Raw genomic sequence first — 26,874 nt, 5'->3', positions numbered from 1 at the left:
TTATATCCTGGATATGCCTGTGCTTGATCTTAGGCTCTACTGAACCTTTTTCAAATGTAATTTTGTTTAATCTGTTGTTGCTTAGCTATAAAAAAAAGTTGAAGATGTTTGGGCAACAATGCAGGCATATTAACACTACAGCAAGCATACAGAACACCGCAAAGGGGATGGCAGAAAGCCAAAGAATCAAGACGTGAGGGTGGCCCTGTGGTACAGCTTCAGCAACAGGTGTTCAAAACTGACTTTTAATACTATCTGCGTGGAATTTGGATATTCTCCCTGTGACCTCTGGGTGCTCAGGTTTCCTCCCTTATCTGAAAGATGTGCAGGTTGGTCGGTTAATTGGTCACTGTGAGTGAGTGGTAGAATTTGATTGGGATGTTGCAGAATAAGATGGAATTAATGTAAAAGATTGTCTGATGTAGACTCTGGTCTGAAAGGCCTGTTGCTGTACTGTTTGACTGTATAAGATTATCAATTTGTTATTGAATTTTAGTTCCCCTGGTTATACATCAGATCTTACCGTCCCCCAAGACTGCCCCCTGCAATGCCCACGTTGAGTGTATCGTCTGTCTTGCACAGAGATGTACTTTACAGCCCAGCACATTGATCACGCATCAATGATTTTTGTTTATTTTCCACATTCAAGCGTGGCAGCGGAGAATATTTCATGGTGAATATTAACCAGTCTATGTAATTAAAGCTGATCTGGATTTACAAGTACTGTATAATTTGTTCATTTCCTTTGTTGTAACAATACCTACATTTTAGAACTACTCACGACTGCAAAAAGATTCAAGATAGTTTGATGTTATTTCCAGGACACAAATGTAAAGAAGAACAAAAAAATTGTTACTGTGGATCTGATGCAGCTTAACAAAAAAACAGGATGAACACAATAATATTTTTTTAAACTGTAATAAATATGAATATTAAATGCAGTAAATAAATACATAGAGCTTGAGATTTTGAAAGTTGCTGCAGAAATCTTAAGATCAGCTAAAAGCAGCCTGGAGCAAGGCTGACAACTGGGATCTCCTTGGGATTGCTTCATTTCCACAAGCAGGAACAGAGTATAGTTGACAACCCATTGAGAAAAGTCTTATTGTTAAAATAGTTGCTTTTCAATTTCTCTGCATGTTTTCATGGATTGAAAAAGATTTGTAGACATTGCTTGTGATGCTGAATTACAGTTGTGAAACACTTCAAAAGTTGGACTCTGCAAGAGAGAACATATAGAAAAGGTTTTTAAGTGTATGAAAAATAGTGAAATGAGGTTATTGGCACTCGCTGATCAGTTTGACTCTGAGGTGATGGTGTGAATGAGAGATGAGACAAATTTACAATGCAGGATAGCCTCATACTATTTACAAAAAATAGATGCAACTTTGTCATTATAGCACCTGAAGTTATTATGGCAATTCAGTAGTTCCCTACTAACTGCAGATCACTCAAGTCGTCCCTTACCCACTGCTCAAATAGAAGATATTTTAAAGGAAGAGTTAAGTGGAAGGAAGATCAAGATTGAAAAATGAGTTTAATTATAGGAGTATATGACATAGTGGCCTGTGTAAATATACTTGTGTTTCACTGGTGGCTTTAGGACATTCAAAAGCATTTTAGACCCAGAAAGTACACTTTAATGTATACATAGAAATATAGAAAACCTACAGCACAATACAGGCCCTTCAGCTCACAATGCTGTGCCATATATGTACTTACTTAGAAATTACCTAGGGCTACCCATAGCCCTCTATTTTTCTAAGCTCCATATACCTATCTATGAGTCTCTTAAAAGACCCTATTGTATCCTCCCCAACCACCATTACCGACAGCCCATTCCATGCACTCACCACTCTCTGCGTTTAAAAAAAAAAACAACAACAACTTACCCCTGGCATCTCCTCTGTACCTACTTCCAAGCACCTTAAAACTGTGCCCTCTCTTGTTAGCCATTTCAGCCTTGGGAAAAAGCCTCTGATTATCCACACAATCAATGTCTCTCATCATCTTATTCACCTCTATCAGATCACCTCTCATCCTCTGCTGCTGCAAGGAGAAAAGGCCGAGTTCACTCAATCTATTCTCATAAAGTGTGCTCCCCAATCAAGGCAACATCCTTGTAAATAATCTCTGCACCCTTTCTATAGTTTCCACATCCTTCCTGTAGTGAGGTGACCAGAGCTGAGCACTGTACTCCAAGTGGGGTCTGACCAGGGTTCTATATAGCTGTAAAATTATCTCTCTGCTCTTAAACTCAGTCCCTTGGTTGATTAAGGCCATTGCACTGTATGCCTTCTCAACCTCCCAGTCAACCTGCGCAGAAGCTTTTGAATGTCCTATGGAATTGGACCCCAAGATCCCTCTGATCCTCCACACTGCCAAGAGTCTTACCATTAATACTATGTTCTACCGTCATATTTGACCTACCAAAATGAACCACTTCACACTTAACTGAGTTGAACTCCATCTGCCACTTCACAGCCCAGTTTTGCATCCTATCAATGTCCCACTGTAACCTCTGACAGCCCTCCACACTATCCACAACACCCCCAATCTTTGTGTCATCAGCAAATTTACTAACCCATTCCTCCACTTCCTCATGCAGGTCATTTATAAAAATCACGAAGAGAAGGGGTCCCAGAAGAGATCCCAAAGGCACACCACTGGTCACTGACCTCCATGCAGAATATGACCCATCTACAACCACTCTTTGTCTTCAGTGATCAAGCCAATTCTGGATTCACAAAGCAAGGTCCCCTTGGATTCCATGCCTCCTTACTTTCTCAATAAGCCTTGCATCAATGTGTTTAGTCACATCCTCGAAAAAATTCAATCAGGCTCGTAAGGCATGGCCTTTGACAAAGCCGTGTTGACTATTCCTAATCATATTATGCCTCTCCAAGTGTTCATAAATCCTGCCTCTCAGGATCTTTTCCATCAACTTACCAACCACTGAAGTAAGACTCGCTGGTCTATAATTTTCTGGGCTATCTCTACTCCCTTTCTTGATTAAGGGTACAACATCTGCAACCTTCCAATCTTCCGGAAACTCCCCCGTCCCTATTGATGATGAAAAGATCACTGCCAGAGATTCAGCAATTCCTCCCTCACCTCCCACAGTAGCCTGGGGTGCATCTCATCTAGTCCCAGAGACTTATCCAACTTGATGCTTTCTAATACCTTCAGTACATCCTCTTTCTTAATGTCTATATGCTCAAGCTTTTCAATCTGCTGTAAGTCATCCCTACAATTGCCAAGATCATTTTCAGTAGTGAGTACAGAAGCAAAATATTCATTAAGTATCTCTGCTATCTCCTCTGGTTCCATACAACTGTTCCACTGTCACACTTGATTGGTCCTATTCTCTCACGTCAGATCCTCCTGTTCTTCACATACTTGTAGAATGCCTTGGGGTTTTCCTTAATCCTGCTCATCAAGGTCTTCACATGGCGCCTTCTGGCTCTCCTAATTTCATTCTTGAGCTCCTTCCTGCTAGCCTTATAATCTTCTAGATCTCTATCATTACCTTGTCTTTTGAACCTTTCGTAAGCTTTTCTTTTCTTGACTAGATTTTCAACAGCCTTTGTACACCATGGTTCCTGTATCCTACCATCCTTTCCCTGTCTCATTGAAACGTACCTAAGCAGAACGCATTTCTTCCATACATTTCCTTGAGAACCTCTCTTCCCAATTAATGCTTCCAAGTTCCTGCCTGCTGGCTTCATATTTCCCCTTACTTCAGTTAAACGCCTTCCTAACTTGTCTGTTCCTATCCCTCTCCAATGCTATGTTAAAGGAGATAGAATTGTGATCACTGTTTCCAAAATGCTCTCCCACTGAGAGACCTGACACCTGACCACGTTCATTTTCTCATACCAGATCAAGTACAGCTACTCCTCTTGTAGGCTTATCTCCATATTGTGTCAGGAAACCTTCCTGAACACAGCTAACAGACTCCATCCATCTAAACCCCACACACCTAACAAACTCCACCCCATCTAAATAATCTAAAAAGTATAGTCTCTTTGTAATGCAAAAACACATCACACCACCTGTTTCAATTCCTATCTTCCACATAGCTTTCAAAAATTGTCTTTGGAAATCATTTTTTTCTGGTTTGGTTCACACTTTTGAATAAGCTTTAGATCTTTGGCACTGGAGAATTATATTTGGTCTATCATATTTCATTAAATGAAATTTAAATTTCATTCAAAACTAAAATTGCAGGTGCTTAAAATCTGAAAGCAGAAAATTCTTCAAGCACTCAGCAGTTTGGACAGTATCTGAAGGGAATAGTTAATATTTCAGATCCAAGACCTTAAAAATGAATCTTGCAACTGAATTCCAATTTTAGGTTCAATTTTTTTTGTTTAATCCTGTATCCAGGCTCTCTCCTTGTACCATTTTTTGGTTAGTTTTCTCTATTTATCCAATTCCTCTTTAAATGTTATTCCCAGCCATTGTTTGTGACAAAAGCTTTAAGAACTAACCTAAATTCCAGTTTGTTGTTACTGATTCAATAACATTTGCTACACCTGGAGTTATTCTCGGTTTGATTCTGAGGGCTGGGTACTTTGGAACACTCTTTGGACAGCAAGTGGTAATAGATAATTTTTGTTCAAGCTTTTCCATATGAATGAGTTTGTATATAAGGGTTGATGAGGTGAATCTTTCTGTGATCGGGTTGCTGAACAAAGAACACAGTTTTAAGATTATCAGCAGCAAGGGTACTAAGAGTTCTTTGTTCTACATTGTGATCTAGAGTGCAGACTGGCATTGAGGCAGATTTTTTTTTATTAGTTTTTCAAAACATTTTACAAAATTAAAAACCCCAAATCCCAATGAGGAGCATTAATACAGTACAAGATTAAGCATACAATAACAATATGCTACAGAGGAAGAGAATTTAACAAAAAAGCACCTAAATTAAAGACAAGTGAGCTTAGTGTCCTCCCCAATCCCCACAACACAAGAAAAAAACAACAACAACTCCAGACCAACCACCACACAATATAAAGAGTATAAGTCCGGACAGTCAAACTCCCAGACTGTGAATACACGTAGCAACAGAGGATAATAATGCCTACTACCAGAAAAAAAAAAGGGAGCTGAAAGCAAGGGACTGAAAAGAAAAAAAACCCCTAGTCAAGAGGAAGGTTATGAAAGTACTCGATAAAAGGTCCCCAGACCTTATGGAACTTTAGATCCGAATTAAGAACTGAATAATGAATTTTTTCGAGGTCCAAGCAGGCCATAATGTCGTTAAGCCATTGCACATGAGTGGGCGGGGCAACATCTCTCCATCTAAGGAGGATCAAGCGTCTCGCCAGGAGAGAGGCAAAGGATAGTATTCGGCATTTGGTCGGACCCAGACATAAATCTGTCTCGCCCCAAAAACCGAACAGAGCAATTAAGGGGTTGGGTTCTAGGTGCTGATTCAGAATACCCGATAATGTAGTGAAGACATCTTTCCAGAATTTCTCCAAGCTAGGACAGAACCAGTACATATGGATGAGAGAGGCCACGCCCCTCTTGCATTTATCACAGAGCGGACTAATGCCAGGGTAGAATCGAGATAGTTTAGATTTAGACATATGGGCTCTATGAACAATCTTAAGCTGTAAAAGGCAATGGCGAGCACAAAGGGAGGTTGAGTTAACCGATTTGAGAACTGAGTTGAGGCAGATTATTGATAGGCTTCACATTGTATTGAATTGACATTATTACTTACATCCTTCATGTACATCAGGAGTAAAGATCTTTACATTACATCTCCATTCAAATGTGCAATTATAGTACTTTATAATATGTACAACAGGATAGTCAATATAACATAGAAATACAGTTGTGTCAGCATGAATTAAGCAGACTGATGGCCTGGTGGAAGAAGCTGTCCTGGAGCCTGTTGGTCCTGGCTTGTATGCTGAGGTACCATTTTCCTTTGGACCCTTTTCTCACACCTGTCTTTGTAAATGTCCTGAATAGTGGGAAGTTCACATCTACAGATGTGCTGGGCTGTCCACACCACTCTCTGCAGTCCTAAGATTGAGGGAAGTACATGCTCTCAATTGTGCCCCTGTAGAAAGTTCTTAGTTTTTGGGGGCCCATACCAAACTTCTTCAACCGTCTGAGGTGAAAGGGGCACTGTTGTGCCCTTTTCACCACACAGCCAGTATGTACAGACCACGTGAGATCCTCGGTGATGTGTATGCTGTGGAACTTAAAGCTGTTCACCCTCTCAACCCCAGATCCATTGATGACAATAGGGCCTGTCTCCATTCCTCCTGTAGTCCATAACCAGCTCCTTTGTTTTTGCAGTGTTGCGGCAGAAGTGGTTTTCTTGACACCACCGTGTCAGGGTGATGACTTCTTCTCTGTAAACTGCCTCATTATTATCTAAGATTAGGCCAATCAGTGTAGTATGGTCAGCAAATTTAATTAGCAGATTGGAGCTGTGGGTGGTGACACAGTCATGGGTATACAGAGAGTAAAGGAGGGGGCTTAGTACACAGCCCTGAGTGGTTCCTGTGTTGAGGGTCAGAGGGGCCGAGTGGGATCCCACTCTTAACACCTGCTGGCAATCTGACAGCAAGTCCAGGATCCAGCTACACAAGGCAGGATGAAGGCTGAGGTCTCTGATCTTCTTGTCGATTCTGGAGGGAATTATGGTGTTGAATGCTGAACTGTAGTCCAAGAACAGCATTCTCACATAAGCGTCCCTCTTCTTCAGATATGTAAGAATGGTGTGTAGAGCTATGGCTATAGCGTCATCTGTCGATCAGTTGTGTACCTGGACAACCACTTGAAAAAGAATTAGAGGCTTGGGACAAGTTTGATTACACTTTGACAGAGCTGGGGACAGGCACAGGTTTGCAGATAAGATTCTGTGCTGTAAGATTCAGTGATTGCCATTTCGAGAGAGCTTCCTTTTCAAATCACATTAGAGGTCTTTCCCATTGCAAAAAGTTTTGAAGGAAATAAGCTAACAAGGAATTTCCAATCCATATTCTTTCAGTTTGTGATTTTTTTGTAAGGCGAGGTTACAGAGTGTTGGAGTAAGGACTCTTTAAGCTCCTACCAGTGAATCGGCTGTATACAGGTGGGACACACATTCAAGATAGAAAGTGAGTCATTACTTTCAAATGCACACAGCTTGGAAAGCAGGAGGACATAGGTTTAGTGTCGTGCACTTGTTAATTCAGTGGCCCGTTAATGCTTGCTGTGTCGTTGGAAGAAGTGTATTTTCCTGTTATTTGACTCAGTCCAGTGAACAGATGATACTTATTTGAGAAGAGAGTTTTTGATTATTTCCACTGCATTGAATCAGCCTTCATGCACAGTATTGATGTAAATTGCCAAATTGAAGGGGCAATGTTACCATCACCATGGGGATTTCAATATGCAGCTAGATTGGAGAAAATCAGATTAGTGCTGGATCCCAAGTGGAGGAATTTGTAGAATGCCTGTAAGATGGCTTTTTAGAGCAGCTCATGATTGAGCCCACTAACGGATCAGCTATTCTGGATTTGGTGTTGTGCAATGAACCAGAATTGAATAGATGAACCCGTAGGGAGCAGTGATCATAATATGATAGAATTCACCCTGCAATTTGAGAAAGTGAAGCTAAAGTCAGGTGAATTAGTGTTACAATGGAGGGCTGTCTATTTAGAATAGAGATGAGGCATATCTTTATCCAGAGAGTGGTGAATCTGTGGAATCAGGCAGTGGTGGAGGCCAAGTCATTGGGTACATTTAAGGCAGAGGTTGATAGATTCTTGATTAGTTAGGGCATGAAGGGATGCTGGGAGAAAGCAGGAGATTGGGGCTGAGAGGGAAATGGATCAGCCATGACGAAATGGTGGAGCAAACTCAATGGGCCAAATGGCCTAACTCTGCACGTATGTCTTATGATACTATATGTTATGTGGAAAATGATACAAGTGATGTTACCCTTTAGTTATTCTTTATATTTCTACATCTATACCTCCGATGGTGTGTCTCTATCTTATTACTGGTTGGGCTATAATTTGATCCCATAGCCTGTATCTTGGAGCTGATAGAGTGATCAACTGAGCTGATACTTGACAGCTGCATTCATCTTACAGGTGAAGCAAAAGTCACAGCTGAATTGGTTCTCTTAAGGAATTGTATAGTCAACAACCCCAGTAGCATCTGTGAAGAGAGAAACATTGTTAAATGTTTTGGAGGAAACAGCAAACTGAAGTTACTTTGGAATTCTGTTAATCATTCTGATTCCTGTCAATATCGCAAATTTATTTGGTGCTATCAGTAATTGAGAATTTTTTTTTACCACATTTGTAATAGATACAAATTTAAAATACAGTACTTCAGAAAGGTCTCTGCAGATTGTAATAATTGTATAATGTACATAGTTGTCCAGCTGGGGATCAACACAGTTTAAATAGGCTGGGTAAAAACATTACTCATTTCTTATTTCAGTTTTACCACCTTGCCTGGGAGAATTTGTGTTCACTGTTTTGTGTTTACTACACTTTTGAATAGAATTGCTTTAAGTTTTCAGTTGTTGACAAACATACTTCAGTTAATGTCTCCAGGCATAATAAGTGGCTGTAAGAAAAATTGCCAGCTTTGCCACAACATGAGTGTTCACTACACCCTGGCACTGCTTCTTCAATTTTATCCCCATTCATCATCTCCACCTAGTTATAGACTTCCATGATTTGCTCCCTTGTGCCAATTCTTTTTATGGATTCTGAAGTGCATGCACTAGTTCCCACTCAGAGTCTGATTTCACTGCCTATGACCCTTTTGGAAATGAATATTTCTGGTTCGAAGGCACCAAGTCTTGCTTGACCTGGCAAGTATAGATGGCATGGTACATTTTAGCTACTCTAAATCATTTGACCTATTTAAAATGTTTTCAGTGTTCTGGGCTGGCAGTTCCATTTTCCAGTTTGAAAGCCGAATGGAATTGGAATCTCCTGAGAATTCTGTTCTGTTTCAGAAGGGCTGTAATCTGGCTTGATGGTTCTTTTAATGAATCAGCCTTGCCATGAATTTCTAATGTGGCAAAGAAGAAATTTTCTAATGTGGCTGTCTTTTCTGATTTCTCTGAGCTGTTTCTTACAGTCCCTGTCCCCTCTTTGATGACTGTTTAGTCATTAATTATACAGCGTGGAAGAAGCCGAGCTCATCCATGCCAACCAAGTTGCCTTCCTGAGCTAGTCTGATTTGTTTTTGGCCCATATTCTCAAAACCTTTCTTACCTATGTGCAATTGCTTTATTATTGTCATGTATCAGGGTACAGTGAAAATCTGTTTTGCATGTCATCCATACAGATTATTTCAGTGTATTAAGGTAGTACAAGGGAAAACAGCAATGCAGAATAAAGTGTAGTGCAGCAGGCAATCTTTCAGACTTTATTATTGTACCTGCCACTACAGATTCCTCCAACAGTGTGGGGGACAAAGTTGTCTCTCATATCCTTTTTAAATTCTCTCCTCCTGCTCCCACCCACCCCCCCCCCTTATTTTAATCCAATGCCTTCTAATTTTAACACCCTGCCCTGGGGGGGAAGGGGGGGAGGACTGTGGCCACTCGCCTTATCTGTGCCCTTCATGATTTTACAGGCATCTGTTAGTTCATTCCTCAGTCTCCTGCACTCTAAGGCAAACGGCCCAAGTTCATAGAAAAGTGCATCACCTGATGTACAACTGAGCCAGGAATTTCCAGGATTTAGTGCTAAGTTAGCTGCAATCCAATGTGTTCTAAATGGCATTTCTTGGATGAGAAACCATTTGACCTGTCCTCATTTGACTTTTGTGTCTGTGATTGACCCGCCATTTTCCTTGACTCTCAATTTTCTTCCCAAAGAACCTACCAACTCTCAACTTTCCAAACATTCAGTTGTTAGCTATTATGCAAGTGACCAGATAAGTATCAAATGTAAATAACTTTATTTTCTCTATTTTTCTCTTTCCTCTTCCCCCATAGGTTAATTTGGATATTCATTGTTCAGCCATCTGTGTAGGATAGTGTTTGACATGTTAGTAAGTTCAATTCTGTACTGTATTCAACCAAACTGTATTCTTTTATATTTGCCTGCATTGTTTTTTAGAGAAGCATGAAAGCATTTCCTCAACAAATTAATAATGGAAAATGAAATTTCATTGAGCAGCTTAGTACATAGTGGTCTATCTGTAACCTCTGACTTGGATAGATGAAGATTTTAGGGCTCTGTCAATACAGTATCACCCTGTTCTATCTTTGAACATACATACGTTTAACATTGTGGCACAGTAGTTGAGTGTCTGCCTGTATTGTCCCTTGGCCACACGCATGCTTGGAATTGTTGCACAGTAGCTGAGTATGAAGTTACACTGATGTAATAGATTAGCTGTGAACTGGTCGGCAAAAGGCAGTCAGGGCATAATTGTATTACCGACGTAGTAAAACAAAACTTTCATTTTTACAGTGTCATTTGCAACTCTGGGACTTGCTGACTGATGAACACTTAGCATGCTTATAAAAGTGCTTGAAATTGTGGAGCACAGCTAAGGTGGATGGTAAGAGTTTTATTCCCAGGATAGGGAGTCCAAAACTAGGGAGCAAAGGATTAAGGTGAGAAGGGAAAGGTTTAAAAGAAACAGATAACTTTTTCATGCAAAGGGTGGTGAGTATCTGGAATGAGAGGAAGTGGTTGAGGGAAGGTACAATACATTTAAGAACAATTGGATAGCTCATTGAGAGGTGGGGCTCGGAGGGATGTAGCAGGAAGTTGGGACGAAGTAGATGGACACTGTGTCAGCATGGACTAGTTGGGCTGAAGGGCCAGTGGTGCTTTATTGCTCTCTGCTGCCGCATCAGGTACTGAGGAAATGTTTTCATGAAGGAAAAAAATCACGAATAAAGACAGCTCTTGAACTGCTTATATCAACAAATGTACATGGATAAAGAAGTGAAACCACATTTCATAGGATGTATTGTAGGCTCCCCACCCAGATCTACCATTCTTGCACTGTGTCTATGAAATGTCTTGCGACCAATGAATTGTATTTCAAATGTTGTCCCTGGAGCAATGAAGGTAGTGGAGATGGCTCTGATTAGCCAGTCAGCAATACAATGGGGGGTGCGGGTGATATTTCTAGCTTTCAGTAGCCTGCCAATGGAGAACTCCATCTGCTGCAGGGTGATGTGTGTAAGTTGAGTGGAGTTGGTGCAGATGGTTTATTACTGTCCAAACTCGCACTTGTCTGTGAAAGGAGAGAAGAGTTTGCATACTGGAACTTCCAAGCAGAATCAGAATCAGGTTTATTATCACCGGCATGTGACGTGAAATGTAATGAATGTTTCTGCTGCAATGTTAGGCTGTAGGATACGGACAAACAGTAAATATAGTGTTGCTTTGTCCTATACTATTGGACAAATGTGGCCTCAGATAACAGTGACAAGCTAGAAGTCTTTGATGCTTTCAGTTTTAAAACCTTTGTGTGGCAGAGTTTTGGGGGGTGGAGCAGACAGATTAACAATTACTGTGGGACTGAAAAAATAGTTTCAATCCCTGGTTTCAATCAATTTTAGTGTGAAAAGATAGTCTGATTTCTTCCCAAGCTGTAAATATACTTTTTACGAAAGATCATTGACTTGAAACACTCCCTCAGTACTCTTTGAACAAATGTTGTCTATCTTTATGCATGTTTACAATGTTCTGTCCTTATGATTCCATTATAATATATCTTAACAAGTTTCACAGATACACCATAGAAAGTGTCCCAGCCAGATGTAGATCACTGTTTGATAAGGCAATTATTCTGCCTGACACCACAAGAAGTTGCAGAGAATTGTGAACCATCTTGCACTTCATCCCCTCCTCCTTTTTCTTTGCAGTCCTGATGAAGGGTCTCTGCTCAAAAAGTCGACTGTTTACTCTTTTCCATAGCTGCCTGGCCTGCTGAGTTCTTCTAACATTTTGTATGCATTGTCCAAACCTTGCCATTTATTTATTTATTTATTGAGATAGAGCACAGGACAGGTCTTTCCAGGTTTGAGCCATGCCGCTCGGCAACCCCCTGATTTAACCCTAACCTAATTTTCAGCTCCGGATATTTTTCAGGGTTCTGATAGACACCAAGTTACTGTTGAGACTTTTCAAACTTTCAATAGCAGGCCAATTACTGTCATACTTTGATTTACTAAATTCATGTATCAATGGAAAATCTTTTAGGTGAGAAAATTTGCGGTAAAGTGCATATAAGTATTTCAGTATTCTGTATCCCCGTATAGAGACATACACAATAATCATCATTGTGGAAGACAGTGTTTTAAATCACATGATAAAAACACATTGCTCTAAGATTTAATGGCAGTATAGTGAAATTTCTTAAATAAAACATTCATAAATTGAATTACTGTAATATAAAGAATCTTCAGAAATTATTTGACAAAAAATATTTTTGGGCTATCAGTTTTTCTGGCATAGAGTGTATTCATCAACCATGTCTCGCTGCCCTCCTGAAGATGACTATAAACAAGCTTTGCATTCCCTGCTATCAATGTAGTGTGGTACTCACAACTTGCTATTGTACATTCAGGTACAAACCTGTTTGTAACAGGTCCCACTTTCCATGGAAGAGAGCCCAGTGATTGAAAAATCTGAAGCCCTCCCACCTGCATCATGTCCTTAGCCACATATTGAATTGTATTCTTTTCCTACAGTATCTCTAGCCTGAATAATACGTGGCACAGATAGCAATCCTGAGGTGCTATTCTTTAGCTTATAACCCAACTCCCTGAACTCACTTTGCAGCATCTTGTCACCCTTCCTGCCTATGTTATTGGTACCAATGTGGACTACCCCGGCTATTGGCCTTTCCTGAGGTGTCCCTGACCTTGGCACCTAGGTGACAACAAACAATCTGGGAATCTTGTTCTCATGTCTGTTTCCCGAACCAATGAATTCCCTATGTCCTGTCACAATTGCTCTGTGCTCTGAGCCACAAAGCCTGACTCAGTGTCAGAGACCTTGATGCTACAGCTTTCCCCGGTATCCATCAGCTGATCTAGATCTCCCTTATGCATCTAGTTACTCTGTTTGCAGTGAGTGCAGCAACTAAAATTGCTCCAAAGTCAAGTAATACTGAAACTGGATCTCCTCAAGTTATGAGACATAGATACAGCAGATGCTGGAATCTGGAGCAAAAAAAAAAGAGCTGCAGGGCGAACCCAGATCGAGTAACATCTTTGGAGGGAAATGGGCCATCTCCATTTTGGGTTGAGACCCTTCATCTGAACTTAAGAAGGAAGGTGATCAGTATAAAGGAGTGATGGGGTGGTGTGGGAAAAGAGCTTATGTGATGGGTGGATCCAGGTGCGGAGGGTGATTGACAGATGGGATCAGGTGGGTGGATGTGATTGGTGGAGGCAGATAGTGCAAACAGTGACTGAATATTTCCCTCATAGACACTGCCTGACCCGCTGAGTTTCTCCAGAAGCTAGTTTTTTTCCCCTGGTGATGAGTTCCCAGAAATCTGATTCCAATGGCAGTGTACCAAAGCTTAGGTTGGATCAGCATGCCAAGTTTCACAGAATAACTGTCAACTGTATTCTGCTATTTCGGAATCCAGGTGTAACCTCAGTGGCTTTTGTCTAAAGCACTAAGAATCTCAGTAAAATAGTGACTTCTAAAGGAAACATTGGGGACCAGCTGGGAGCTTGGCTATGCGGATGAACTGCTAGACTACTCTATCAGTCTAAATGTGAGGAAATTTAGAGCAGCATGTTAAAAGCAATTCTAACCTCTTATATTTCCATTTACAGAAAAAGATGGAAAAGCTTTTCACCCAACATATGAAGAAAAACTGAAGCTTGTCGCTCTGCACAAACAGATTTCTGTCGGCCCCTATAGTCCTGACTCTTGTCCAGAGGTTGGCTTCTTTGATGTTCTTGGCAATGACAGGAGGTAATTGTGACCTGATTCTCAATGATTATTTCAGGCTTGCACACTCTCAGCTCCATTCTTTAGTAGCTTTCAATTTAGTGGGGATACAGAAATATAAGTGTAGATTGTGCACTGGAAATTTCATTAGGACCCCAAGGTAAAATACGAAAACTTGAGAGTCAAGAGGGAGTAAAGGATTTCTAAACTAGATGCTCCCACAAAAATAGCCAGGTATTATGTGTCTTTTAAATGCTTCGGATTAATTGTCTGCTTTATAAATTTCTCCATTTAAGGCTCTAATCTAGCCTTCATCTAATTTTCTAATCATCTTCATTTTTATCTCTTCTGGATGCTGGTCACGCCTTTGGGTGGCTTAGCCTTTAGCTCTGATATTTGGAGCACTGTTCTCCAGTGATGCTCCTTGAAACCTAACTTGTTGACCAAACTTTTGGTTACCTACCTCAAAACTTTCATAGATGACCGAGTCATTTTGAGAAGCCTAGAAGATAACTAAGAGAAAGTTAAATAAATAGAGACTTAATTGAATGCAGTTGTTTAAATGGGTGATGGTGGACATTGGGTGGAAACTTAATTAGGGACACAAGAGACTGCAGGTGCTAGAAACTGGAGCAGGCAGAAAAAAAAGGAGGAACGTAACAGGTCAGTTGGCATCTATGGAGTGAAATGAACAGTCAACATTTTGGGTTGAAGCAGTTCATTTGGACTGAACTATTTCAGATGAAGGGTCTCAACCTGAAACATCAAATATTCATTTATCTCAGTAGATGTTGCCTGACCTGCTGAGTCCCTCCAGCTTTTGTGTGTTGCTGGGGATCATAAATATGCTGCCTGAAAAGTAATGGGGCCAGATTACTTAATGTGTTGTGACCTTTTGGGTAATGGACTGAAAATATTTTGTGTGTAAATGATTCTGTTTATGAAGGCCATACTGAATTGAACATCTGTTTTCTGTGCAATAAATTTGTACCAATGCACCTTTAAAACTGTGATCGAGCTTTTTGTTGATCAGCAGACGTGCAGCTAATTGCAGGACTTATTAAACTAGTCCTTGTCTTCATTTTCTTTCTCTTGGTTAATTTTTTTAACATTACAAAACTTTAAAGAAAATCTTTTTAGTAAAGAATTCTATCAACAGTAAATTACTGTGAACATCCTGCACAATAGCAGTTTATGAAGTGAGAGCAAAGAAAGGTTAACCTCTCATCAACACTTAACCCATTTGATGCTATCTGATATGCTGAGTGTTGCTTGCAACTTTCAAATTGTATTGTAATTCTTTTATTAAAATCATATAAAACCTTTTTCTTTAAATGTATAATCTTTTAATTATTCTTTGTTCTCAGTGTCTACCCAACAGCCTTTACTTTTCCTTTCACAACTTGTGTCTCTGCTTTTGTTTTGATAATTCATTATTAGCAACACTGCCTTTATCACACAATACCACAACACCATCGCCATGCATTGTTGCAGTCCTTCTGGTTAAGGCACAGTACTGGTGGGGAGGGACCCAGTGATAGTTCCAGTTCCAAGCCTGGATATTATGCCTGCGGGTGACGTTGTTTGCCACATGCTTGTTGCATCTGTACTAAAGACCAAGACTCATACAGCTTGGAAGTAAATCCTTCAACCCATCGAGTAAATGCAAGCCATAAATCACCCATTTACACTAATCCTACACTAATACTCTTTTGTTCTCTCATATTCCCATCAATTACCCACACCACTCCCATCCACACATGGAGTAATTTATAGTAACTCCTGCATGTCTTTGGGATGGGTGAGGAGACCCCTATGTACTAGCAGAACTTGAAGAATCTGAGCAGCACCCGAGGTCAGGATTTAAGCTGTGAGGCAGTAGCTCAATCAGCTGTGCCACTGTGATCTACTTGGTGGAAGTCAGAATTTGGATGTTGCCATTAAAGAATTTATTTGCTTGACAGTTGACTTAAGTACCCCTGTGGTCATATTTTTAAGTGGAGTCAACAAAGCCACATGCTCCATATGAAAGTGAACTGATTAACAGATTTATCTTCAAAACATATTTGCATTTTACTGAATCTTAATATATCTTCAACATACCCTTCCAAAATGCCATTTATGTTTTTTTTAAATTTAGAAAATGTATATATTATTTATATTACAGATATGGAAGGAAGAGAAAGACATAGAAAGATTAGAGTCAGATATCATTTAAACAGACTCTTCGGACCAACTCATCTTTGCTGACGATGCCACAAGCTATTCCTATTTACATGGGTTTGGCCCCTATTGTTCTAAACCCCTCCTGTTCATATACTTATTCAAATGTCATAAATATTATTGCACCTCCTCACCCACTTCCAGTGGCAGCTCAATTCATATACACAAAACCCTCTGCATCAAGAAGTTAACCCTTGAGACCCTTTTGAAATTTTCCTCTCTTACCTTGCTTTTCCCTCCAGTTTTTAGTTTCCCTTCCCTGAGGACAGAGTATGTACATTCACCCTTTCTCTACCCCTCATGATTTGTGCAGCACTGTATGGTTGCCCCTCAATTCCTTTTGTTTCAAGGAATCAAGTCCTAACATAGAAACATAGAAAAAAGGGTCAGGAATAGGCCATTTGGCCCTTCGAGCCTGTACTGCCATTCAGTATGATCATGGCTGATCATCCAACTCAGAACCCTGTACCTGCTTTCTCTCCATATCCCCTGATCCCTTTAGCCACAAGGGCCATATCTAACTACCTCTTAAATATAGTCAATGAACCGGCCTCAACTGTTTCCTGTGGCAGAGAATTCCACAGATTCACCACTCTCTGTGTGAAGAAGTTTTTCCTCATCTCGGTCCTAAAAGGCTTCCCCTTTATCCTCAAACTGTGACCCCTCATTCTGGACTTCCTCAACATCGGAAACAATCTTACTGCATCTAGCCTGTCCAATCTCTTTAGAATTTTATACGTTTCAATAAGATCCCCCCCAATCTTCTAAATTCCAGTGAGAATAAGCCTAGTCCATCCAGTCTTTCTTTCTTTAACCTGCCCAACCTTTCCCTATAACTTAAGCCCTCGAATCCCAGGCAGCAGCCTTGTAAATCTGCCCTGCCCTTTTTCCAATTTAATGATGTTACTCCTATAATAAGGCAGCCAAAAGAGTACACATTCTTCCCAGAGCAGTTTCACTACAATTGATTAGTTGGAGAAAGGTCATGTTGTGAAAAACATGATGGAGACTAATCCTTCTGATGTATTATAATTTTCATGTCTTTTGTAGCATAGCGGAGACCTATTCTGTTGCATTCATGTCAATAAGAAGAGAGGAGGGTAGAGATGAGGCAAAGGTTTATACCCAGTGAAGCTGAAGAAACTGATATTCCCAATAGATTCTTTAATGGCAACATCCAAATTCTGACCTCCACCAAGTAGATCACAGCAGCACAGCTGGTTGAGCTACTGCCTCACAGTTTAAATCCTGACCTCAGGTGCTGCTCAGATTCTTCAAGTTCTGCAAGTACATGTGGGTCTTCTCACCCATCCCAAAGACGTGCAGGATTCGTAGACTCAGAAGGAAACCATCTCACTTGGACTTGTTAAAAATATAGAAATAGAATTAAAATTGTCATACAAAAAGAAGCAGTGTTGTAAACTGTGAACAGTATCTTTGTCACCACTGCTAAGTGTTATAATTTGCTCTAGTGCCTTTGTACAAGGCAGACAGGTATGTGTGTGTGTGATTTTGTATGTATATAGGTGTGCACATGCACTTGGAATGTAAACTGCACTTGAAGGGCAGCTCATATACTGCCAAGATTTCCTGGGAATATTAACAGCATCTCAACAGTGCACTTGTCCCTGGGCAGCAAAAATCTACCAACTGATCCATTTGAGATGAAAGAATAAATGTGGTCAATAGTGCCCTAATGTACTTTGAAAGAACATTTTGGTGCTCATGGCTTAATATATTTATAGTGAGTATAATATGCTCTTTCAGATATCTTATTGCGACCATTGTAGAACACTGGATCAACTCATTACCTCATTACCGCCAGGACTTAAGAACTTTTTAAAGCTATTATTAATGCTTTTTGAGATGGTGATTTAGATGCATATCATATTTTTTTTACTGAGTTAAGTATTGTATGTAATTAGTTTTGCTACAACAAGTGTATGGGACATTGGAAAAAAGTTGAATTTCCCCATGGGGATGAATAAAGTATCTATCTATCTATCTATCTATCTATTATTGACAAGAACTCCCATTTCCATCATTTTAAAAGAGAGTAGAAACAAAGTCCTCCATTATTTTGGTTTTTTTACTTCCTACGTATACAAAAGAGATTATAAAACCAGAACCGTAACAATCAAGCTACCTTTCTGGGTAACAGCTAGAACTCTGTGCTACATAGATAGCATTATAAGATCACAAGTCTTAGGAACAGAATTAGGCCATTTGTTCTATCAAGTCTGCTCCATCATTTCATTGTGGCTGATTATATTATCCTTCTCAACCCCATTTCCTGCCTTCTCCCCACAACATTTCACTCCCTGATTAATGAAGAAACTTTCAACTTCTGCCTTAAATATACCAAATGACATCCTGTCTGTGGCAATGAATTCCACAGATTCACCACTCTCTGACGAAAGAAAGTTTTCCTCATCTCTGCTCAAAATGGATATCCCTCAAATTCACAGTTAACTTATAATTACAATTCACAATTAACTGTTTTATTTAATATAACTTTATTTCAAGAAAACTGCAAATCATCATTGAAACAGTTATCCTTTTAAATCGAAGGTGTTGTTTAAAGGTTTTGTAAAGGGGAAAACACAGCATTTATGTCTTGATTGTGTCTATGAATGTCCTAATCCTCTTTTTAAATGAAAAATTATCTGTTAGCTTAGTTCAGTACTTGTTCAGAAGAACATTACTGTGGAACCCCTGTCCTTGGATGCAGACACAAAATCTACTCCTGGCACTCCATTGCATTGTTTAAGAATGCTGCTTTGTCAGAGGCACTATAGTGTCTATGCAGTTTTCAGTGATCCGTTAGAGAAAAATCACTAACGCTGGTCTACCGCTCTTGTTTTATTGTGTTTACACAAGGACAAGCTAGATGAGAATTAGAAAATTGCAATAGAATCTCATCTTGATATGACTAGGCAAAGTTGTGTTGGAGGAAACTCGTGGAGAAAGAAAAATACTTGCCTAGACCACCTTGACTGAGTGTTCAGTTGATGGTGTCATGATTTTAATTTACTTTGTACTCAGTTGGGACCTCGTATCTCACTCAGTGTCTTTTTTAGAGGAAGTGGGTAGGGATGAGGGTGGGGCAGGTGTGTTATGATAAATGTTGGGGAATACATCATGATGGAACCTGGTGATGTCCTTGCTGCATTGTTGAACTTAACATACCCCCAAGTTTTCAGGTACCTCTGATTTAGAGACATTTCATAATTTTAAGCTCTTCTGTGGGTTTTCTTCTATCTTCACTTCTAAAATAGAGCCAGCAGATTCTGAGATCAGGAATGGTGAGGGACTTCCAAACCATGCTGGTGAATGCAAAATGAGATTACTTACCTAATAATAGTGATCTGCATTGGTGTTTATGTAGGAAGTGAGTACACTTAAACTCGTATAAAGATTTTTACAACCTCAGGCCATCATGAAGCACTTGACTGCCTGTTTACCAATAGGAACTGCATCAGATTTGTTTTCACAAGCAGCAACCTCAGGGCTTTAGTATTGTTATTCTGAGAAAAGAAAACAGTGGCATTATTGTGTAAAACAGCAAAGATCCTCTGTGATCATCAGTTCCTGCAAGAACGACCAATCCTTGAGGCACTACTTGTGGCACAAAGTAAGCTTAACTCATTGCTTACCAGTACTGCGTGGAGCCTGATTTGACATCCTCACTGCTTTTGTCATAATAACGTCAAAACTGTACCCGAGGGTAGAGGGCTTTGCAGCAGGAGCTTGCTGTCATAATTCGCATGCCAAGCTGGCCTCTATTTACATTCTCTTTCTTAGTTCCACTGCCTTGTTCCCATAGTCCCCATCCCAGTCCTAATCTCTAACTTAATCTTCAATTAAACCATAACTTGCAACAAGCAGACAAAATAGAGGAAGCAGCTATAGTTAAAACAGAAACATAGAAGTTTACATACACCTTAGCCAAATACATTTAAACTCAGTTTTTTCACAACTCTTGACATTTAATCCTAGAAAACGTTCCCTGTCTTAGGTCAGTTAGGATCACTATTTTAAGAATGTGAAATGTCAGAATAATAGAGAGGATGATTTATTTTTGCTTTTATTTGAAAAACTGAGTTTGAATGTATTTGGCTAAGGTGTATGTAAACTTCTGACTTCAACTGTATATCCTAGTGAATATTTGGATAAGAGAATTGGCTGCTGACTCATTTCTTGGTGTGTTCCATAGGATCACCATTTAATCAGAGCTTGAAAAGAGGATTTTCATACAGGTAGTGTCTTTCACAACTTGTATTTCTATAATATAATAGGCATTACAGAAAAAGATTTATTAAGCAATGTTAGAGTCATATAGCATGGAAACAAGCCATATAGTTCTTTTGGTCTGTACCTATCATTATGATATTAGTCTTAGCTAATAATATTTTATTCTCTACATGTTCCAGTCAACTTCCATCAGATTCTACCACTTACCCTATATAACAGAGACACTTCGCAGTATGTAGAGGAACCCACACAGTCCTAGAGTAAACGTGCAGGCTCCACACAGACTGCTCTGGAATGTCAGTATTGAACCTGCATCGCTGTGACTCAGCAGCTCTATCAGCTGCACCACTGCGCCATCCTGTCAGTTGCGCACTCCTACAAATGCATAGTCCTGTTGAAGGATCTCTGCCCGAAACATCGACCGTTCTCTTTTCCATAGGTGTTGAGTTTCTCCTGCATTTTGTGCGTGTTGCTCAGATTCCCAGCATCTGCAGATGTTCTCTTGTTTGTAAATGCAAGAGAATCTTTTTGTGATTGAGTAGCAAATATCAGCCAAGGTTTGAAGGGTATGACCCTTGCTCCACTTAAAATATAGCAGACTAATCTTTTGGTTTGTGAGAGAGCTGGCGATGGCAACACCTCTAATGGTTCCTCTGATTTTCCACCAGCCCCATAATATCACTGTCTAGATGTTGAAGTTCCCAGGGTTGGAAACATTTGACGGGGAACTGATACATATATAGAGCCATTACCGCCATGCCATGGTTAAGTTCCTAACCCCAGATGAAGATGTGGAAACCTCTAGTTTAATGCAAAATGCTGCAGTAACTTGGCAGCTCAAGCAACATCTATGGAGGGAAATGGACAGTTAACATTTCAATTTGAGACCTTTCATCAGGACTCGAAAAAGAGAAGATAGCCAGGATAAAAAAAATGGGGAAATGGGTGAAGCAAGAACTAGCACATAATCATTAGTACCAGCTGAGGGAGGGAGAGAATAGGAGTAATGTAAAAAACTGCAAGAGATTCTACAGATACTGAAAATCCTGAGTACACACACAAATTCTGGTCACCGAATTATAGGAAAGATATCAATAAATTAGAGAGAGTGCAGAGACGATTTACTAGGATGTTACCTGGGTTTCAGCACTTAAGTTACAGAGAAAGGTTGAACAAGTTAGGTCTCTATTCATTGGAGCGTAGAAGGTTGAGGGGGGATTTGATCGAGGTATTTAAAATTTTGAGAGGGATAGATAGAGTTAACGTGAATAGGCTGTTTCCATTGAGAGTAGGGGAGATTCAAATGAGAGGACATGATTTGAGAGTTAGGGGGCAAAAGTTTAAGGGAAACACGAGGGGGTATTTCTTTACTCAGAGAGTGATAGCTGTGTAGAATGAGCTTCCTGTAGAAGTAGTAGAGGCCAGTTCAGTTGTGTCATTTAAGGTCAAATTGGATAGGTATATGGACAGGAAAGGAGTGGAGGGTTATGGGCTGAGTGCGGGAAGGTGGGACTAGGTGAGATTAAGAGTTCGGCACGGACTAGGAGGGCCGAGATGGCCTGTTTCCGTGCTGTGATTGTTATATGGTTATATGGTTATAAAATGCTGAAAGAACTCAGCAGGTCAGGCAGCATCTATAGAAAGCAATAAAGGGTCGATATCATGAACCTAGGTCCTTAATCAGAGTAATGAGCAATGTCTGCTTATTTGGTACCACGTTTTTGTTTTTGTGTGTGTGTGAGAGAGAGAGATGGCTCTGAATGTTTTTTAAAATATGACACCTGCCAGTATTCCTGATTAATGGGGTTGCAAATTGCTGGGCTAACTGGCCTGCTGTTCCTCAGACCCTCTTGGACTTGGGGGTTAAAAGCAGTCTTGGAGGGATGCGATTGAAGTACTTCAGATTTTTTTGGTGTGGGTAGTAAAAAAATTAAACTAAAGACTACCTTTGGATTCACGGGACCAGATACATTCAGTGGTGGAAAGGAGAATTAGAAGCACTGAACCTTGCTGGTGAAAGTCAGGAGATTTACACTTATTTCTGTAATGGATGGTGAAATGGCAGGTGGTCTTATAATTAATGTGTCTGGTGTTAGAAATAACTTTGATTCCACCATCAGCCTGACTCAGTTTATAAACCCTTTCCTCCGAGGCACATAAGGTTGAGAGTTTAAGCCTCACTGCAAGTCTTAATACTCAACAGAAGATATGTTCATTGCCATGTTAATGGTGCTGTTCTTCAAGATTCAATTTGGGATGTGCTCAGGAAAGTTTTAAAAGTTAGTTTAGTGTTAATTGAAGTAGAATAAGGAGTTGGAACTTCCTCTATTTATTACAATGGTTTTGCTGCTCCAAAATGAGCAAGGCTGTACCTGAGTATCACTTCATTTCAAACATTGCTGCAAAAAGATGTATTCTGATGTTAATAGTGCAGGTTGTGGGAATGTCTGATGGTGTAGCTGTAGTTTAAGAATAATTCATTGTATTTGTGAAGTGGTGTTTAAGAAGACCAGTGATAGATGTCTATTTGGACCTTTTATTCTCAGGAGAGAATGGACTGCCCTTGGGAGCATGAAAAAAGAAAATGCCATGGTGGAATTTATTCATTTGGTGAACAAATGCTGCAATCTGTTTGAACCATACGTCACCTCTCATAAGATAGAGAAGGAAGAGCAGGAAAGGAAGAGGTAAGAAAACATTCATTGTCTGTCTTCACAGTTCTGTAGTTTGATGCCTATAAAAAAAAAGTTCCAGTCATAAAGAAAGGCAGTATACTTCTATAATCTTTCCTTTCATAGAATATAGACCAAACCAACATGGAAACAACCCCCTAGGCCTGTGACATTTATGCCAGGGGTTCCCAAACTCTTTAATGCCATGGGCCCCTACCGTTAACCGAGCGGTCTGTGGACCCCAGTTTGGGAACCCCTGGTCTATGCTAACCATGATGCCAGTGGAATTTTAATCCCATCTGCCTTTATTCCTTCCTGTTTATTTGCATGTCGAAATGCTATTGGTGTCTTTCACCACTTCTGCTGGTAATGCATTCCAGACACCTATGTGTAAAATAACTTGCCTCATAAAGTTGTTAAAAATTTTCCCTTGTAAATGGTATCAGCCACGGTGTTTCCTGAATTGAGAGGGTTGACACAATTGAGCACCTGAGTACAAATATCAGGTGCAGTAAATTGGTTTATTATTGTCACATACACTGAGATACAGTAAAAAGCATTGTTTTGGATGCGATCATTACTGATCACTTCATTGCAACAGTGCATTAACGTCATTTAAGGGAAAAGATTATAGAGCAAAATGTCACTATTTCAGAAAATGCAATTCAGACAGACGAGTCAGGATTATTATCACTGAATTGTATGTCAAGAAATTTTTTATTTTATGGCAGCATTACAGTGCAAAGGCATTAAAATTGCAATAAATGCTTAAAAAAAGGAATAATGCGGTAGTGCTCATGGACCCTTCGGAAATCTGATGGCAGACTGGGATATGCTGTTCCTAAATCGTTGAGTGTAGGTCTTCAAGTTTCTGTACTTCCTCTCCAATGGGAGTAACAAGGGGAGGGCATGGCCTACGTGTGAGGCCCCTTGGTGATGGTTACCGCCTTCTAGATACGCATCTCTTGAAGATGTCCCCAATGGTTGCAAGGGTTGTGTCTCTGCTAGAGTTGGCTGAGTCTACAACCATATACAGCCTCTTGTGATCCTGTGTATTGGAGCTTCATGCCAGGCTGTATGCAACCAGTCCATAACAAGCTAGATTGTGAGGTCAAGAGTCCATCTTATTGTACTAAGGGACCATTCAATATTCTAATAATAGTGAGAGGAAGCTGTCCTTGGGCCTGGTGGTGTGTGCTTTCTAGCTTTTATATCTTTTGTCTGATGGGATTGGGTGAGAAAAGGGAATGTCCAGGGTGGGTCAGGTGTGTGTTGGCAGTGAGAACTGTAGACTGTTCATGGAGGTGAAGCTGGTTTCCGTGATGTGCTAGGCTGTGTCCACAATCCTCTGTAGTTTCTTGCAACAGAGTTGTTTGTGTTAATGCCTTTCAGGTTAGACGTTAGAGGAAAATTCAGTGTTGAGTTTATTATCATGTGTATGCACAGCTCCAATGAAAAGCTTACTTGCAACTGTATCACAGGCACATTGCATCAGAGACACAGTATTCACCAAAAAAACATCAGTTACACAATTTTTGCAAGAAATAGCACAATTAGAACAAAAATTCCATTTTTAGTGCGAAGTGATCACTGTTGCTAAACTGTACTGATTAGCATTTTGACATTTTGGGTCAACAACTAAATGGTTGAAGGAAAGTAGCTGTTCTTGTACCCAAATACTGTAGGACTTCAGTCTTCTTTATCTCCTGCCCAATGATATTTCTGAAAAGAACCGGTGTCTCAAGTTCTAAATATTTTTCATTTGTTGGTGCTTGCTGAACATAAATTAAGTGGAAATGGCTACTAACCATAATGAAATGAAGCATTTCACTAGTATCCCTTGGAAAAATAATTTTGAATTGTTACTGGCTCTGACTGGTGTGAAGCTTTATTACAGAAACAACAGGCATGCTGTTGACTGTTGGCAGCCTAGTCAGATTCCCTTGGTGTTTCGAGGACAATAAAGTCTAGCCAAGGCTAGAACTGAACATGGGGAGACTTGTGATTCCAGATTTATCACCTCAGGGGAGTTAGAATGCAAATACAGGATGTTATGTTACAGCTGTACAGAGAGCCTGTTGTTCTGCATTCCACCTGGAAGTGACACCTTAGGAGGGGTGTGTTAAACTGGAGAGCAGATTGGGTTAAAAGGGAAAAGTTGGAAGTCGGGAGTCATTTGAAAGAGTTTGGTTAAGAAGGGAACTAAGATTTGTGAAACCAAGGAAGGTAAATGGAATTAAGAGAGTGATCAGTCTTGTAGTTGAATAGCGGAGTTAACAATGGTGGGTGAAACAGTTACTCCTTGCTCATACATTGTGTTAGCCTGGTCTAGATTTGTAAGAATTTTCCATGCAGAGGATAGGGACATTGATGGTGGAATTAGTTTCAAGGTTCATTAGTAAAGAGATCACAAATGTAAGTAACTATTGAAAACTAGTGTTTCAAAGTTGTGTTACTGAACTCAGCTGCCAGATCAATTAGAAATTGTAATCCCATTTGGGCAAGACTAACCTGAGGAGTTTCTGAAGATTTGGTGTGATATCTATAACTTTGACTGACTTCTATGGATGTGTGGTGGGGAGCCAGCCTTGTAAAGAAACACCAATGCCCTTGAACTGAAAATCCTACAAAACCTAGTGGATATGGCCCAATCCATCATGATAAAGCCTTCCCCATTATAGAACACACTTACACAGAGCATTGTCTCAGGAAACGGCATCCATAATCAGGAGTCCCCACCATCCAGGTCATGCCTTCTTCTCACTGCTGCCATCAGGAAGAAGGTACAGGAACATCAGGACTCTCACCCCAGGTTCAGGAACCGTTGTTACCCCTCAACCATCAGACTTCTGAACCAGAAGAGATAACTTCACTCATCCCATCATTGAACTGTTCCCACACCACATGGACTCACTTTCAAGGACTCTTTATCTCATGATCTCAATATCTATTGCTTATTTATTTACTGTCTTTTGCACACTGGTTGAACCTCCAAGTTGGTGTGGTCTTTCATTGATTCTGTTATGAATATTGGATTTATTGAGTATGCCTGTAAGAAAATGAATATCAAGGTGGTATAGGGTGACAAATGGGTACTTCGATAAATTTGCATTAAACTTTCAAGATGGTTGTCTTGGCTGTAAGAGGCTGTAAGTAATTGGAATCTCGACCAACAAATAATCTGTTGCAAGAAACCAATGAGTCTAACATCATCAGTGGAGTGGGGAATTTTTGATGGTTTGGGTCAAAACCCTGTATCAGAATTAAGAGTGGAGATGTCAGAATAATGATGAGAGGGAGGAGAGGTGCAACTGGGACCTGAAGTGATTGGTGGGACTGAGGGTTGTGAATAATGATGGTCAGGTATGGGAGAAATGAAATTGGGAGACAAGGGTTGTCAATATATGTAGTTATTCAGTTCCATCATGAGTTAACTGACATTGTACTTCACCTTGACTAAGCTGATCAGTTTATTCACCTTGATCTTTAAAAAATCTAAACTCTGTACTATCTCGTTTTCATGAAGTTTTGTAATTGCAAATCTCTAGTCTTAGAAGTCTGTTACTGTAGAATCAATTTTTTAGAAAACAATGTTGTAATTAGGATGGATAATGGATTTCATTTGGTATCCTAGAATGGATAAATCAGATTGCTAATGTATAGTTTCATCCACTTTATTTTATCTGGTTCCTCTTTGTGCTGTAAAATACCATTTCCTTTCAGTACCCACTTGAATTAGGCTGTACTATCCCTCTCTACATTTAGTTCATGTACAGTATATCCCCATTTGTGACCCCACCAGTTCC

General features: G+C 40.0%; 1 protein-coding gene across 1 annotated transcript in view; it reads left to right on the top strand.

Moving 5' to 3' along the window:
• acbd3 (acyl-Coenzyme A binding domain containing 3) overlaps positions 1–26,874 on the top strand; it is a 70,100-nt gene that overhangs the window by 15,286 nt on the left and 27,940 nt on the right. Inside the window, exons 2-3 of the mRNA XM_073056106.1 lie at positions 13,802–13,943; positions 22,943–23,083. Coding sequence (XP_072912207.1) covers positions 13,802–13,943; positions 22,943–23,083 — 283 coding nt within the window. The remainder of the gene's footprint in view (positions 1–13,801; positions 13,944–22,942; positions 23,084–26,874) is intronic.

This window comes from Hemitrygon akajei, chromosome 9 (assembly GCF_048418815.1).
Source record: "Hemitrygon akajei chromosome 9, sHemAka1.3, whole genome shotgun sequence".
NCBI lineage: Eukaryota > Metazoa > Chordata > Chondrichthyes > Myliobatiformes > Dasyatidae > Hemitrygon > Hemitrygon akajei.
The sequence above is the reverse complement of the archived record's forward strand: the minus strand, read 5'-3'. Positions and strand labels throughout refer to the sequence as shown.